At 46.0% G+C, this 17,109-nt stretch overlaps 3 protein-coding genes across 6 annotated transcripts; 2 read left to right on the plus strand and 1 right to left on the minus strand.

The window, feature by feature from the left end:
* The first annotated feature begins 827 nt into the window (after positions 1-827).
* Positions 828-2,046, plus strand: LOC100827320. Its single transcript, XM_014897106.2, has one exon. It carries the CDS (start codon positions 1,111-1,113, stop codon positions 1,606-1,608), a length of 498 nt encoding a protein of 165 aa, XP_014752592.1. The 5' UTR covers positions 828-1,110; the 3' UTR covers positions 1,609-2,046.
* Positions 2,047-2,159: 113 nt separating this feature from the next.
* On the plus strand, positions 2,160-13,994 carry LOC100827621 (putative hydrolase C777.06c). 4 transcript variants are annotated; one of them, XM_024456529.1, is made up of 10 exons: positions 2,160-2,447; positions 3,502-3,637; positions 3,721-3,848; positions 3,931-4,078; positions 4,179-4,284; positions 4,713-4,780; positions 4,865-4,900; positions 5,007-5,116; positions 5,200-5,261; positions 13,806-13,994. In XM_024456529.1, the coding sequence occupies exons 1-9, from the start codon at positions 2,269-2,271 to the stop codon at positions 5,255-5,257; spliced, it is 969 nt and encodes a 322-aa protein (XP_024312297.1). In that variant the 5' UTR covers positions 2,160-2,268; the 3' UTR covers positions 5,258-5,261; positions 13,806-13,994. The 4 variants fall into 4 exon arrangements, with proteins under 4 accessions (XP_024312297.1, XP_010232150.1, XP_010232146.1 ...); XM_010233848.3 differs by lacking the exon at positions 13,806-13,994 and adding an exon at positions 5,396-5,610; XM_010233844.3 differs by lacking the exon at positions 13,806-13,994 and adding an exon at positions 5,406-5,610 and having other exon boundaries at positions 2,161-2,447.
* Positions 7,740-12,668, minus strand: LOC100822093 (eukaryotic translation initiation factor 3 subunit B). Its single transcript, XM_010233855.3, has 11 exons — positions 12,387-12,668; positions 11,492-11,732; positions 10,539-10,685; positions 10,302-10,430; positions 10,069-10,197; positions 9,913-9,996; positions 9,713-9,837; positions 9,428-9,626; positions 8,810-9,342; positions 8,416-8,524; positions 7,740-8,330 (listed from the first exon to the last, which is right to left on the minus strand). The coding sequence occupies exons 1-11, from the start codon at positions 12,506-12,508 to the stop codon at positions 7,992-7,994; spliced, it is 2,157 nt and encodes a 718-aa protein (XP_010232157.1). The 5' UTR covers positions 12,509-12,668; the 3' UTR covers positions 7,740-7,991.
* Positions 13,995-17,109: the final 3,115 nt, after the last annotated feature.

The following is a 17,109-nucleotide window of genomic DNA, read 5'->3' on the forward strand; positions in this document are numbered from 1 at the left end:
TCGGTGGCTCTCTGGCAATATATCCAGGTCTAGATTTTGGTTCAGGATGTTCACCTCTCGGACGAGGTTGATGCCATTTGTTGGAGATGGACAACTGACGGACAATTCTCTTCCAAGTCGTGTTATGAGGCCCTCTTCTTGGGAGGGAAGCTGAACTGGAAGGCTCCCCCCCCCCTTTTTCAAATTCTTCTTGTGGTTGGCTTGCCAAGACCGCTGCTGGACTGCTGAGCGAAGGGCATGCCACGGGTTGCCGCACGCCCCTAGATGTTTGCCGTGTGATCAGTCCTTGGAAACCATGAACCACCTACTGGTCGACTGCCCATTCTCGCGCTCCATCTGGCATGAGATCCTCTCTTGGATCCGATCCACCTGCGCCCCCCCCCCCCCCCCGGACCGTCGGCGTCCCTTTTGCAGCTTGGTGGCTGGAAGCGATCCGATCCTCCCCTTCATCGGCTCAGAAAGGCACTACGTCGCTGGTTATGCTAACAACTTGGTCAATCTGAAAACACCGCAACGCTGCGGTCTTCAACAACTCTCTACCCAGCATCGCCTCCCTCCTCGACGAGGTCAAGGCGGAGGCTCGCCAATGGTCTCGGGCGGGAGCAGTGGGTCTGAGGGCGTTGTTGCTTCCAGATCATATTTAGGCGTGTTGTGTTGTAATCGGGTGTGGTCCTTCGCGATCTTGTAAATAACTTTTTCTTATCTATCAATGCATCGAGACGCAAGGTTTTTGCGTTTTCTCGAAAAATATTCCGCCAATCTTTGCTTACTGAAGTTCGGAACAGCTCAGATGGTCAAAACAGCTTGTGAATTGTGATCATTGAACTTGTGTTATTCCTCCTATGGTATTAACTCAGTATGCTTTTCCTGTTTTTAACGTTCCTGTCACGCGGAGCATGAAGCAGACTATTATTTGCCTGTTTGCATTTGCCACCTTTGGCCAGGTCAATAAAACCAGCTCCTACATTTAGGCACAGCCTTCAGAAAATAAGAAGACCAAAAGAAGTTCTTTAACCTTGTCCTTTTTTTTCTCTCTCTCTGAAACTTTAGCATCCACATCTAAACAAGACCACGACCTCCGGAATTCGACCCATCACCACCATTACTTGCATGGACATTGACGCCCATGAGGCCCCTTCTTCGCCGCCGCCGCCGCCCCGCGCCGTCCGGTCCCGGCCGACGAGCTGGGGCAGCAGCGCGAGCAGCGGGAGCGGCGGCGGCGGCGGCGGCGTCGAGTACACGAGCCTCCGCGACGTGCTCGTCTCCCCTGGCGGGGGCGGGGGCGGAAGCCGCAGCGGGAGCAGCTTCGGGACGTCGGACGTGCACGACTTCGACACCTCCAACATCACCATCCGCAACCAGCTGCTGAAGCACGCCGCGTCCGCGTACCTCCAGTCCGCCATCGTCGTCACGCCGCGCCACCGCGGCTGCCTCAGCCGGATCTGGCGCCGCGTAATGCAGCGCCGCCGCATGCTGCTGCGCCGCCCGGCCGCCTGCTGCCCCAGGAGCGGCGAGTCGTCGTGCGCTTTTGCGGAGGCGCTCGCCGGCTCCGCGCGCAGCCTCCTCGCGTGCCTCTCCGGCTGCTTCGCTCGCTTGTGGACGTCGTAGAGGCACGGAGGTGATCGTCCCCGGCCAGTACACGCGCTACCTGCCATCGATCGCCGTTGGGTGGGGTGCTTTATACCTGAGAAGCGCGCTGTGTGTGAAGATGGACGTCGTCTTCTTCCTCCTGTATGTATGGGGCGTGCGTACGTAGGATCGATCGACTCTTTTGCCCGGTTAGATCGTGCCGGTGCTTGACACGACCGTACATGCATATTTAGATGCGGGGATACGTTTAACAAAACCAAATGAAATTGGTCTTGTTGTAAATTATACGCCCAGTCAAAAAATTCCAACTTTTACCATTATACTCCTCCGTGTGTAAACCATGCAAATTTTTGCCACTCGAAATTGTTGAAAGGTACTCCCTCCGATTCATAATAAGTATCATTGATTTAGTATAAATTAGGGATGACATTTCAGCAAAACGTCAAAATCATGGTGACTGGACGATGAGGTTTTTTGGGAAAGAAAACTTTACAACGGACTAAAGATTTTCCAAAGGCAAAGCACAATTGAGAAAGCGAGAGAAGAAGGAAACCACTCCCGCCAACACCGTCGCCATTCGCCAACAATAAACAAACCAGACCATAACGACCCACCACCGGAAGCAGAGTCTTTCTCTTCCCCGAGGAGACGCCAAACGGCCAAAGCGATCAGCGATCGATGGAGCCTGCAGCCGCAGCTCCTACCGGAGTCGGAGAGGCGTCGTCGCTTATCTTCCTGGGCACGGGCTGCTCCGGCGCGCTGCCCGACACGCGGTGCCTCATCCAGCCGTCCACGCCGCCGTGCGCCGTCTGCTCCCAGGCCCTCACCCTCCCGCCGGACCGGAACCCCAACTACAGGTGCGCTCCATGCTTTTGCGTCCACCCCCGCCCTTCGAACCAAACCACTTATGTATCATGTCTTCAATTTTGTTTCGCCGTTCAGTTTAGCCTACAATTTTTTTTTAATTGGCTTAGTGGAGTGCTGGATTATACATGTTCTTGACAAATTATCAGGGTTATTTGATTCATAGCAATTTCAAAGGAATTATATAGGTGGTCGAATCTCTTGGAGAATTCCTAGTTCAATCACCACTCTGGTTTCCTGGAGCATATGGAAGTCCCGAAACGACATCATTTTCAATGCTGTGACTCCCTCATTATACAGATGCAGTAGAATATTCAAAGATGAGCTCAATCTTGTCTTCCATAGAGCTAAAAGAAAGACATGCCTCATTTCAAACATGGATTGAATCCTTCATGTTTTTTTTTCTGTTTTCCATTGTACATAACCACCCCATTTATTAATATATTGGTAGTAGATCACTGATCTACTGTTTTTCCCTAAAAACAAATATCCTCTAGTTCTATGACAACTATGCCAAGTAGATAATCCTCATTAGAATTCATGTGTTTTCCTATGCTGCAATCTAACAACTTCTTTTGCTTATTTCTGTGTTTTCTCTTCCTGTAGGAAGCAACATGTCATGACATTCCAATACCACACTTTTAATATTCCTGTTTTTTCTTTAAAAAGAATCTTGCGAATCAAAGAGGCAGTCAACTTGTAGCATCAGATCAACCTACCATGGACTCTGAATAAAGTATGAGATCCATTTACAGTGACCAGTATTGTTCCGTCATATCTGGTTTTAGCGTTTTTTCATGTACCGTTCTTGCAGTTAGTTTTCCATTCTTGTGTTGTCTGTGTAGCAATGTGAAGCCTACAAAATTGAGGGAAACACTTGTGAATTCTTGTGACTCCAAAACGAGTATTTGTTGTATCAAAGTAAATAGAAAAATAAGATTGTTTTCAAAGAGCGACCGCAACAACCAACATAATTGTGGCAATGGTGCTAATGCTGTAACATGGTTCATCAGTTCATCTTGTCTTAATCTGTATACTTGCTTTCAGATGCAACACATCCCTCTTGATAGACTGCTGCCACAACGATGGCACACATAAGTACATTCTAATTGATATTGGCAAGACCTTTAGAGAACAAGTTCTCCGGTGGTTTGTTCACCACAAAGTTCCTTCTGTTGACTCGGTGAGGTATTCGTGGTCATCTTTCCAAATGTATCAATCCAAATGTATGCATGGCAAGACTAAGTCTGTTTCTTTGCAGTGCAGATTATTCTGACTCATGAGCATGCAGATGCGGTCTTAGGACTTGCCGATGTTTGGGTGGTACAGTCAAGTGACCATAAAAATGATGTTGATCCAATTCCAATTTTCCTCACCCAATTCACAATGGACAGGTCGCCCTAGCTTTTCGAATGGACTACCATGATAATATCAGTCATCAAACCATGTATCAGGTAACATCTGTTCATTTTGCAGTGTCGCAGCTAGATTCCCATATTTGATGAAGCAAAAGCTGGAGGAAAGCGATGAAGCTGCCAGAGTCGCTAAACTCGACTGGACGATAATTGAGCCTGATGTTGACAAACCATTTGTATCATCAGGGCTAGAGTTTGCGCCCTTGCCAGTATAAGACACACAACCCTTGTGTTGTGAAAGGCTAGCTTGATCTTGCTATATTTACTTTCTGGTGCGGTCAGCTTACTGTTCTCTACTTCTCAATTCAGGTCATGCACGGAGACGATTATATTTGTTTAGGCTTCCTATTTGGGAGGAAAGCTAGAGTTGCATATTTATCTGATGTCTCAAGAATTCTCCCTAGAACCGAGCACAGTATGGTTTCTCTATGCCTATCATTCTTCATCTTGATAATTTGAATCCCTTTTGCTTGAGAGCATTAAATGTGGCAGCAGGGAGACATTCTTGGTTGACCTTTGCAGAAAAATATATTTTAGAATGTTATTTGGAAAATCACATGGTAGTCACATTGCTGGATATATTAAATCAACTAGGGTCCATAAGAATGTAAAAACAAAGAATAGCTAGAAGGACTGTTGTTTGCAACCATGTAATCAATCATTCTTAACTAGAAGGATCGTTATTTGCATCCATGTTAACCATTCTTTTTTTTGCTAAAGAAAATAATGGTTACAGGTTGAAAATAATAGTCCTTCTAGCTTGTGCTGTACATTCTCATAAATCATGGTCGATTTGCTCCATTTCTTATTGAAATGCATCCTTGATTCAGCATGTTGCCGCAGGAATTTCGAAATCTGGTACTGGACAACTTGACCTTCTTATACTAGAAACAAACCGGTTGCATGGGGTGGTAAGCCCGCTGCATATGTTCATCATCCGAAAAATTGCAAATCTTTCACACATGCTGATGCGGTCTTTTGCGATATTTGAACAGGGAAATGCTCGCAGTACCCATCTTACCTTCACTGAGGTTAATTTCGATTTAATTCGGTCTTCTGCGATATTTGAACCGAGCCTATATGTAGTTTGAACCAGCAGTTGCATTTATGGATGGTAACGCGGTATAGTTCTTACAGAGTCTGGATGCCGTCAAGAGGATATGCCCTAAGAAAGCTCTGCTGATTGGAATGAATCATGAGTTTGAACATGACAGAGAAAACCAAATTTTGGCAGAATGGTCTCGCAGGTGCGCGTCTGGTTGAACGTCTACATTATATTTCCTTATATTTATTCTCAGCATGTCTGATGTGTTAACTCCTATGATAATAGAGAAGGAATACAAGTGCAATTAGCTCATGATGGCCTGCGTATCTTCATCGATCTGTAATAAGGTAAGCATCGTAGGACCCAATAACGGTCCTGTATCAGCAACATCGGTTTTTGGGGTATGTTTCAGCAGTTTCCATGGTACCGTTGTAGATTATGTTGCCAGAATAATCCCCCCGAATAATCCATATGTCATTAGCTTATTTCAGATTGAAGCACAGCTCCACTTGTGTATGAATTCGGTCTATGTTTCTGTGGAACATCCTGCATTTAGTTGTATTTCCTCCATAGAAATTGTTCTGACTAAATCAATAAGTTATTGATAGTCTATCCTATTTTGTGTTGATTCCATACATTTCATTCCTAGACGTTCTGTTGAGATTGAGCAAAATTTTGAACTGAAAAGTCAATTAAGCTCTTTCGACTAAGACCTTGGTGTACAAACCTAGGATCTGCCAATGGCAAAGTTTTTTCGTTTTGCTACCACGCAGGCGGCAGAGTTGTTTCCAACAAGAAAAGAAGACGAGAATTCGTGCGGTTCAGAGACACATTATCGCCAGCATTCGGCGGCAGCCCGCCAATTCCACCGTGAGACGAGGAACCGCGGATTCTATTGAACATAGCGAGCCCCGCGGCTGCCGTCTCTATTCCTCGACATACATACCTGGAAGATCCGCGATCAAGACTTGAGCGGTTGAGCCATGCCTCAGCCTGCGCCTTCCCTGTTCCTCTTCAAAGCCTTCGTGCGTTCGGAGCCGAACAACGACGGCTGGCGTCCGGGTTCGACGACGAGGGCGACGCCGATCCCGTGGTGCGCTCCCTGCAGCTCGAAGCACACCTCGCCGTCGCGCCAGATCTGTCCTCCCTGACCCTCGGAGGCGGCAGCGTAGCCACCGCCAGCCAAACCATCGACCAGAACCTCATCGTTCTCGAATCGACCTTCCCACAGAGTTTACACCGCCGGGTCTTGCTCATCTACGACACCCTCGACTCGCATTCCTCGTCGCGCGCCGCCATGCCCACGACGCGGAGGACAAGTCCTACGCCCTGGTCGTCCAGGCGCAGGAAATCGTCTGCGTCTCCGACGAAGGGATCCACCAATGGCGGGACGTTCTCTTCGTGTCGCAGTCGTCGTCATCCGGCTCGCCGTGGAACGTGGTAAAGGCGGCAAGGTTCGGGTTCGCCGAGCGGTGGCTCGCTGATAAAAGCTCCTTCTACGCGGACGTGGTGTTCTCCTCCGGTGGCCGCGGCTACTGGGGGGATCTCTTGCGCGGCTTCATGTACTGCGACTGCGACGCGCTTCTCTCCGACGACATTCATCCCGTGGATCTCTACTCCATACCCCTGCCCCCCATTGGGTGCTGCCACGACAGTTGCCTCGACAGAGATGTCGTAACAACTAACAACAGAGCCGAGAGCCTACCGAACATTGGGCTGCGTCAGTGGGTCCATGTCAGCGACCTCGACATGGGCCCTACGACTACAGAGGAACATGGCCGAGAGTGGCTCATGTGAAGCCCGTAATCTTGGCTTACGGCAGGACTTGGTTAGGATAGAACTGGAATATGATCGAAGTCGCTGTGTGGGTGGATGGGAGGTTAATCACAGCTAAACAAATATTCCAAATCTAGATCAAATCGAGTTCATCTTGTAATATCGGATCGGGTGCTGACAGTCCATCAGGCTTGTCTCCATCGACGGCTTCCTTGAGCGTGTGGATCTTGAGGACCGCAAGTTGACGCTCTGGAGACTAACGGAGGATTCGAGTTGTTGGACTGTGGAAGCCCAGGTCACCCTGGGGAGCCTGTGGAAAGAGGCGGAGTTCAGGAGGCACGGCTTGCCGATGGACATGGCACCCATGTTCCCCTTCCTGAGCGTGCTGGAAGACCAGGTCATCTATTTTGCATTGGCCATCCATTCCAACCACTGTGCACTACTTGCTCCGTGTCGATATGCGTACTAGCACCCTTCTTGGTTACGCCCCTCTCCCGGCTGGTTCCGATCACTTCAGCATGGCCAGTCTTGTTAGTTCTTCCCTCGAGTGCTGGTCGCCTGTTGCTTTCTCCTACAATGATGAAGGGGGGAATTGCAAAGCTTCAACTTCCGGCCAAGACAAAAATTGACGTCATCTCCGTTTCTAAATATAAAATGTTTCAGTTTCATGCTAACCCCAAACTTCTTAAAGTTTAATTACTCCAGCTTTCTTCTACTCCGTCTGCTATTTGAGCTCTAAGGTGTCATCCTATGGCAGCTAGTATTAGTATTGGGAGAGATGTGTTTGTTTTCGGAAGTGTTTCCACAAAACAAGTTGGTGGATTAAATCGAGGATACGAGTTTGCTGAGTAAATCATCCCAGCGCCACAAGTTTACGAGCCAGCAGCGTAATTTATTCAAAGAAACTAGTGCAGCCAAGTTATCAAAACAATCGTAAGCTATCAAACAGCACCAAAAAGAAAAATAGATTATCAGTCTTTTTTTTAGAGGAAAATAGATTAGAAGTCATGAGTTGAATACTGGAACAAATGAAACTTCAGGACCGCAAATTTGAGGGAACTTCAAAATCACAGATGGGCCAAATCTTGTAACAGTGCAAAACTGGCTGTTAGTATTCCAACTACAAAATTTGATTTTTTTGAAACATGCCTGGTAAATTTATGACAAGTGTACAGCGCATTAGTACAAAGATCGACAAATTATGCGCTTGATCCACAGAGCCTATTTTGCAAAGCGACAACAACTAAACACAATGGCAAAGAGACCTCAGCAGAAGAGACTAGCATAAGCTTTCAAGTGCTTTAATCCTGGTCGAAGGAAACGACTTCTTCTGTGACATTCAACAACTCCTCCGCCTCAATCTCCTTGATTTCACCTTCTTCTTCCTTCTCACTGTCCTCCCCACCTCTAAGCGCCATCCTGTACTCTCGCTCCTCCTCATGCTGCTGCTTCCACTTAGCAACCCATCCTTCCCATTCCTCTTGAAGCTGTGTCCGTCTCTTCCGCTCCTGCTCACCCACCTGGTTGAAAACGTCCTGGTCCTCTTGTTCGTACTTCTTGCTGTACTTCTTGAGGTTTCGTGAGATATCCTCCTCCTTCTCTGGTGTAAGTAGTGACGGTGGCCTTGGGCGCCAATGGAACTGTGATATCAAATTAAGTACATGACAAAGCAGTACTACCGTGATAATACACGTGCATTCATTCAACAAAGGATGGAATCTCTACCTGATAAAAGTGATCCTTTGACACCTTGTAAATTTGCTTGCCATTGAAGGACCAAATTTGAAAACCATTTTCCATCTCATGGACCGAGGTAACTGCAGTTGCAAGAAATCTGAACAAGGAAGTTACAAAACTATTCAGTTCCACTAAATTAGAAGGAAATCAAATCAATGTACGGTAATTTAAGCACACTATAACGTTTGTTGGTTTCATCCAATAGTAATTCAAATTTCCCTTTAAGGCTCTAACTAGAGGGCAAGTATTTTAAGAGATGAAACAATTAATAATCTCATCGATTCTAGCTGAGAATGTATATTCCTTGAGTTTAGGATGTATTCCTATATCCTATTACTAGATGATTATTGCTCGACCCTTTAGATAGTAATAATAAGCGCACCTTCCAGTGGGATCCCACATGATGTCAGTCGCCATAAAATGCTCTCCTGTTGCCATGGTCTCAAGATCATCAACATTGTAGAACTCCAACTGGCCATTGAAACCCTTCAGCCCAGCAAGAACAATGAAACGCCCAGCAGGAGACCAGAATAGTGCATTAGCCTGCTTGCCCTTAAGTGTGGTGAGTTTGGACACACGGCTCACATTGTTGACTGTGCGCATGGTGTAGAAACTTATATCAGGCTTGGGCCCATCACCGTGAATGACAGCAAAGCGGTGACCTCTGGGCTCCCATGCAAAGGCAATTATCTTGTCATTCTTGTTGTCCAACTCAAATACCTCAATTGGGATATCCCGTTCCTTGATTCTGAACAGCTCAAACCCAGTGTAAATGCTCTTCTTTGTTTTTGTGTACCTATCTACTTGGACAGCAAGATATTCTCCATTGTTTTGCCAGTACATTTTGCAATCGCTTACACTGAAAAGGTTTTTTTGTCGCACCTCCTCTTTGCCAGGAATTTGCACAAGACTTACCTTTGAACACAAAGCAAATATTTTAGACTTCAATATTAACTGAATTCACAGCTCAAAAGAGCTAGCTGCAGAAATTTTTACTTACCCTGGCAGGCTGATTTCCACCACCCAATTCAGGCACAAACAGGGATATGATAGGATCAGTGGGTGACCAACTGAAGTCCACAACATTTTCTACCTTCAAGGACTTCTTGTCAAGAAGAGAGAACGTCTCAGTCTCATAGACAGATATGACATTCTTCCCCAGTCTAGCAAAATACTTATCATCTCTTCCACCGCCCCACCTTAAAAACACAAAACTATAGTAAGCATCCAACCATGACAATCTGATAAGTTTGTGCAAGCACTTAGTACAACAGTAGTATTTCACCTGAAAATAGGCCACGAAACACCAGAAACACCAATACTTCCACCAGTAGTGAATTCATCAGCACTTCCCTTAAAGTCACGCATAACTTTTCCAGTCCTTACATCAAAGATATTTAGCACAACCCTCTACAAGTATAACAATGGTAGTCAGATAGGCAACAACATGTGTACAGACAAGAAATTTCTACAGCATTCTCTTACATGTGTGTCCCTAGGGTTGCTGGGCTCATGGCTGCTATATGTGACCAAATATTTCTCACCAGGAGAGAAATCAATCAGTTTCACCTGTCACAGACAACTGTCAGCAAAAATAACATTTGATATCACCTAGAAATTAGTGTTACCACAAATCAGTACCTGTGGATGAGCAAAGCGCATTAGACGAACAAACTTATCATCACCGCCCCACACCTGAGCGCCCTGCCTATGCACTGTTGCCAGGTGTGTTCCAAGAGGGGACCATTGAATATAGCTATCCGTCCAATACTGGAAAAGAAGCATACAAAAAAACATTGTTTTATTCAATTTATTGAAGAGCCCGTCATGAGCTTAGTTCTCCGAGAAGTAAATCTAAAAATAACATGAAGTACCTGTTTCTGGTACACAAGCTCAGGCATTGCCCGTCTAGCATCGTTCCAGTACACTTCTGTGAAAGTACCAGCGCGGATCACAAACTGATCTCTGGCCTTCTCATCAGTTAGCCACTTAAGTAGATTTTCCTGCAGATGCAGCAGTTGATGTTATATGAAAATTCTGGTTATGTCAACAATGATATTGCCAAAAAAGAGAAATAAACTTGGTGAGGGTAGAAAGCAAATCAAACGTACCCCCGGAGTGTATGGCTTGATTTCAGCAGGCGCCCATTCATCAGGGACTTTCATGTACTTATCGAAGTCATCAAACATATTAACAGCAAATATATGAGACTTGTCCAGTTTGTACCCATTTGTTTTCTCTCTAGCAAGTTCAGCTTCCTGGCACAAAGTCAAATAACCATCTTCTAATCATCCAAGAGGGATATGAATAATTTGAAAGCACATACAATATTGGCCAAGAAAAAGGTGACACGATCATAATTTTCGCACATTTTTCCCTTGCAGTTGTGGAAAGTAGTGTCTTATGTCCCACTTATGTACTCAAATTATTTTCTAAACCCTTTCAAGTACTTGTTGATTGTGAGGGGTTCATTTTGGATTGATATCCAATGAAACTAGGTCAGATCACGACAGTTATAGACAATAATGTGCTAAAAATCCAGCAAGAGCAGAAGGGCAAAAAAATTCTTACTCAGATGAAGCATCTTTCTACAGAAAAATACTAATGTTTAACAATCACCATGAAGCAATCAAACAAACTGGACCAAATGTCCAAATCAAATATGGTTTCCCTTCCCACCATTAGTCTAACCATTGCAAGCTGCCCAATCGCAGCACAACAACTATAGTATGTAAAACAAAGAACAGAAGTGTCAGATCTTCGGCACAAGTTTACAGCACAAGTTGACAAGCCAATAACAGCCCGTAGGCAAGCATGGCCAAGAAATAGTTAATATTCCAAGACTTCAAGGAGCAACTAATCCAAAAACATAGCCAGCATGAATAAATGGAAGGTGGCAGCATTACGACACAGAACTATCACTTGTTTATTTGGATAGAATGGCCTCACTACAATTCTTGTAGACAGAATATATCTGACTTGCAAAGATAACAGAATTTTAAGCCAATGCCTCGATACATCATGCTGACATAAAAACAAAAGTAACTGACAAGAAGCAAAATACCTGTGGGGTATTATACTCAATGAAGCAGTAGCCAAGGGTCTTCTTTGTCTCTGGGTCCGTAGGCATCCAAAGCCCACCTTCTTTGATCACACCAATTTGACTATAGATCTTGCGTACAACATTTTCCAGCTTCTCATACTTCTCTGGGGGTACAACAGGCAGATTATCCACTACAATAATGTTTGCAAAACCCATTTCAAGCTCTGGAAGATCCTCATTGTGAAGTAAATCCTCGTCATCACTGCGTATCATGATCAAATGGCAACATAGATAACAAAATCAAGAAATGCTCTGACAGGAAAACTATGGGTATATTATGTGAAGATGACGCAGATTTAGTTTCACACGTTGTGCAGAAAATGGATAGCAGATATAGTCATTCTCCTCAAACCTGCTTATCCTTTGATGTAGCTAGCCTAATATTTAACTGATCATGCCTTACTCCACAAAATTAGTGGAAGATAAGAATATCAGCACCACAACACTGCATTAAAGCAGTAAAAGACCAATTGCATTACCAAAACCGCAACACATGTTTGTGCAAACACAGCTAGATAACGCAAGGGGCTAACCATATCAGAACCTAGTTAGACATGCAATCAAACTCTTCTATATATAAATATATCAAAACAATCGCATCAGCGAACATAAAGCAGTGAAGACACGCCAGAAACTATTTAACAGTTAGCAAAGCAAGCATTTTTTATATAAAAACTACTAACCGTTAGAATCCGCCGCACAAAAGCTAACTATCCTAGAGCAGAGGCTTGAGTCCGGATGAAACAAAGATGTGTAACGCAAATAAAACAGGTGATGCCATCTACCAAAAAGCGCAGAACAGCATGAGCTACGGTTTAACGGTCGGAAGCAGAGATGGTATGCGGGGGGTGGCTACCTGAGGATATCGAAGTCCTCGCCGGGTGGAAGGGTGATGGAGTCGACATCGACGGAGTCGATGTCGATCCCCAGCTCCCGCGCCCTCGCATCGATGGCTTCCATAGAGATTGCTAGAGCCATCTTCTCCTACATGCACCTTAGATGCTCCGCGAGAGATAGCTGGGAGACTCCCGCAGAGCGCGGCGGGGAGGAGGATGCGTATGACGGCGAGAGGCGGCGGAGGCGCTGTGGTGGAGCTAGGGTTTTGGATTTGGGCGAATGTATTCCTGAGAGTTATTGGGGCGTTGCACAGTTGGACTGGGTTGTATTGGACTACCCGAAAGGCCGAAACTGTGGAATGGGCTCGTTAAGAAGTTGCAGGCTGAGCCTTCTTGGGCTTTAGTTTGGACCGTATACACGGAATACATATCACTGACCTGTATGGGGGGGAGTTCGCGGCTTTCTCGCAAAGAAAAAAAAAGGTCAGCCTTGGGCTTGGGGTTTGTAGAGGCACGACTCGAATGCACCCTTCGTTCACATTTGGTTATTGTGCAGAAAATTGTATATGTCCGGACTTCTCTAACACTGTGTTTGGACGTATGCATTGACTCTTGATATCAGATATTGGTATTGGACATGTCCCGAATACCACGATTCAGCCCGTTTGGCTCGTCAAAGTATTCGATCTACGCATTCGGACTCGATATGGTGCGTCTGGTCTCGTAGTACAAAACCCCGATGGCACAATTCCAAGGGGTATGCCTCGACATTGCTTGGCATTCTGAACGGCTCGACAACACCCGGGTTCGACCCTAGCTGGAAGCAATTTTCTTTTTTTCCCTCGATTCCCTGCCTCAGTGCTTCGTTCCCTTCCCTCCCACACGAGGTGCCAGCGGCTGCGGCGCAGGTAGCAGCGCCCTTCCTCCCTCCTCCTCCGACGCCGGTGGTCTTCTCCTGCCTTGCCGCAGCCCCGCGCCCGACGACCTCGCCCTTCTTCTCATCTCTCTCGTTTCTGTGCCAGCGTGTAATTTCTACGGCGCCTGACCCACGACCTACCGTCCCGCTGCCCGCCATCCTCCTCCTCCGGCTGGGCGCAGCGCCGGTAGGCGCACCTCCACCCAAAGCAGCGGCGGCGCCCTAGGGAGAAGCTCAGCCTTCCTCCAACTGGGCACGGCGCCGGCGGCCTCCCGCCCCTCCCTTTCCAACGGCCCTCCCTCCCGGCGTCCAACCTCTCATCTCCCTTCTCTCTGCAGGTTCGGGGCGCGTCTTGACCCAGCTCTTGCCTCCGGCGCATGTCCAACAGCGTGTGCTGAGCAAGCACACTACTTAAAAGCGATGGGAGATTTCGATTCCAGTCACGATGATTAATTCTTCTCATCAGTATGTTCTTTTTTCTCTCTGACCTGACCACCCTCTCATCTCTTTTTTCTCTCTGCAGATATATCTTTTCTCTCTGCAGGTTAGGAAGACTTCAATGTTTTGCCTGCATTGTCAAGATTACAGCATTGTGTATATTTTCCATGTTTTTGGAAAGTTATAAAATGATGCTACCATTTTACATAATATTTATTTGTCATTTTCTATTGTCATGTATATATATAGTTATTCAAATATATTTGAAATGTTATACATAGTATATTTGAAATGCAATTCATCACATTGACCATCCAAACAGGATATGGCATTCAACCTTAATATCAAGTTTGGACTCTAAATACCTAAACATGCAAACAAAAATATTGCCATTCAATATCAATATCAATATCTTGTGATATTGGCATTGAAACCAATGCAATGCCAAGCCTCTCAATGTCTACATCCAAACAAAGCCTAAGATTTTAGACTTATTGGATGGGAAGGAGTACATGATTTTTGAGGTGGCTTGGTATGTATTCTCTCGTCAAAAATAAAAAATTGGATGATCCGGTACCAAATAACCGGTTCCATTATACGCTTATATTTCTGACACAACTAATTGGAGACCAGATGGACGGATGAGATCAACATCGAGAGCAAAGCAAAACACTGGCTGAAGTCGATTTAAGATGCAGCTGAAGTCCAAAATGCTCCATCAATCTTTAACATCGGAGACTTGGGGAGGGCACAAGCTACCAATCAAATCCGAATAGCTTCTGCAGTCCATGCCCTTCAAGCTGTAGCACCAGCTACCCCCGGCCTGCAAGCTGCGCGAACTTCCCCTCGAAGTGACAAAAGTTCCATATAGGAGCTACTCCTACCTGCCTAGCGATCAGAAACAGAATTCACAAGGTTGTATCGTCTTTTGCTAGAATTTTTTTCTCAGTTGGCGCCCTGACCAACATTTTTGACAGAAATGCCACCACCCCTTGTCAAAAGTGGCCTGGCTGAGGGACCTAGGTCCAATGGAATTGGCGGAAAAACTTAGTTCCAATTCAAATGCATGCAACTTTATGGGAGGAACCCTCTTTGAATTAAACAAATTTCGAATTCAAATAAATCTTAGAATTTCAAATTTGCTCCAAATAATTGTTTTTTTACTATAGGTGGATAACACAATTCTAAACTTACCGTCAAAATTTCACAAATATTGAAGTTCGTTTGAATCTCCAAATAAATTTTAAAAAATCAAAACGGGTAAGTATAAAAAGAAAAAGAAAAAAAGAATCAATTGGGACGGGAACTAAAGTTACATGCTTAGACTTTCTGTCAGTGCAATTGGACCTAAGTCTTTTCTGCCAATGCCATTGGGGAAAATGCAACCTGGCGTGCACCTTCTGGACATCCACCAAGCTACTTCTGGCGTTCGATCTGGAGGGAACCTTGCCAGGGAGACAAGACAATTGAGCAAAAATTCCTTTTGCTACGTCTCAGGGACGTTCCCATGTCACTGACAGATTCTTAAGAGTGCGTCCCCCGCAAAAACAAATAACAAAAGGATATTTAAGGGAATAAGGGTGCCTCTGCCACCTGCCACGGCAGGGGTAAGCAACGTTTCCCGTAACATCACAATCTATTGTCTGTAAAGGTAACGATGATGATAGAGTGAATTCAGCTGCCACTCCGGCTAATGATGAACACCGCAGCTTTTCTTGTGTCCGTGGAATAAAGCGCGCGCTAGCTGCACGCGAGCGAGCTTGAATCATCAAGATCTTGAATGCTTCTACTACTAGCTTTGCTACCTTAGTTTAACCATGAGCAAGCGCTGATTGATGCACGACCGTTTTCATAGTAGTTACTGTTTTATCACCATTTGACATTTGTATACGTACGTACCGGCGCCGGATAAGATTGGAGCTCTGACAGAGCTCCATGCATGCATATATATATATATATATATATGCACCGATCCGGCCTTCTCGCTTCTTATCCATGGTGCATGCATGATTCAACTTCACAGTTTCAACGCGTGCTGCCTGATGAACTTTACGTACTCCGTATGACTAATTTTCTGGTCCGGGGAAAACAAATTGAAGAAAGATATAACGTACGCGTGCATTTTACATACTCTCATAGTTGGGTTCACAGTGTACTAGCTGCCGGCTTAGGCTGTTTGCGGCAACATGCATTGCATGCATGACACGGACCCGTGAACCCGGGGAATTAAGGACCAGGGCGGGGCGACAAACGTCCATGGATCTGTTACGATACGGAGTGTCGGATCGGAGACCACCAGGCCGCGCGCTCGGTTACGTTACGTTACCTACGTTTGGGGTCGAGGAATGGCGCGCGATAAGATAGGATCGGCAGCGCGCGGCAGATGAGACACGGCTCACGCGGATGGAAGCGAGCTAGCGATGGCGGTGTCTCACCTCCCGGTCCGGCCGGCCGGCAAGCACGGGAGGCAGCAAACGTGGCCGCGACCACCAGCGGCGAAAACCTGCCGGCTGCTGGCCGGGCGGTGCCATGCCATGCCATCCCATGAGCCCATATGAGTGGTCGTCTCCTCGATCTGGTACGTACGCGCCGCGCGCGCCCACCTCACAGCATACAAAACGACTAACGAAGCTGGCTGTCACTGCAACGGTAGATGCAGACAGATAGTACTGTACGCCATAGTGCCATTGCATTGGCCGCATCTGCATGCGGGAGGGACCTGCTACTACCTTCCGTAATTCCCTGTCCATCGACCGGTTTTCATGGCGTCAACATCGTCGGATGCATCATAGATCTACAGAGGGAACAAGCATCCAATCCATGCATATGCATGTATGTAATGTGACCAGTGACCGGTGTAACATGAGTGGTGACTGGTGAGCGAGTAGCATTCCGTGCTGTGATGCAACTAACATGCCTGGGGGCTAAAATACAAGTGTACACATGTGCCCGCCCCACACGCTAGCTACAGAGAGGAATGATCGTCGTCTATGGAATGCCATGTGCGTCGAGGGATGGATGTCCTAGGTAGCTTGCCAGGGAATAGATAGATTTTCTTTCTGAAAACAGAACGTGTACGTGCTTTATCAACCCACGAATACGCTTAATTTACATCGTTCGTTACAGCCAAAAACAATTAGAACAAGCCTGTGCGTGCCTTCCTCTGTGAACTTCCACCACGTTTTCGTCAATGTTCAAACACCATTTTCACTAACTTCTTCGTCACCGTGTATATGATAGCAATCGTCACTCATATAGACTGTTGTTTCTGAACTCCTTGACTGGCATCCATCTAGCTAGTAGCTAATTAGATACCGAATTTTCTGTCCCTTTCGGATCATTAAGCTTTATTTTCTTTCATGAAAGAAACTAAGCGAATTGAGCGTGCA

This window comes from Brachypodium distachyon, chromosome 1 (assembly GCF_000005505.3).
Source record: "Brachypodium distachyon strain Bd21 chromosome 1, Brachypodium_distachyon_v3.0, whole genome shotgun sequence".
NCBI lineage: Eukaryota > Viridiplantae > Streptophyta > Magnoliopsida > Poales > Poaceae > Brachypodium > Brachypodium distachyon.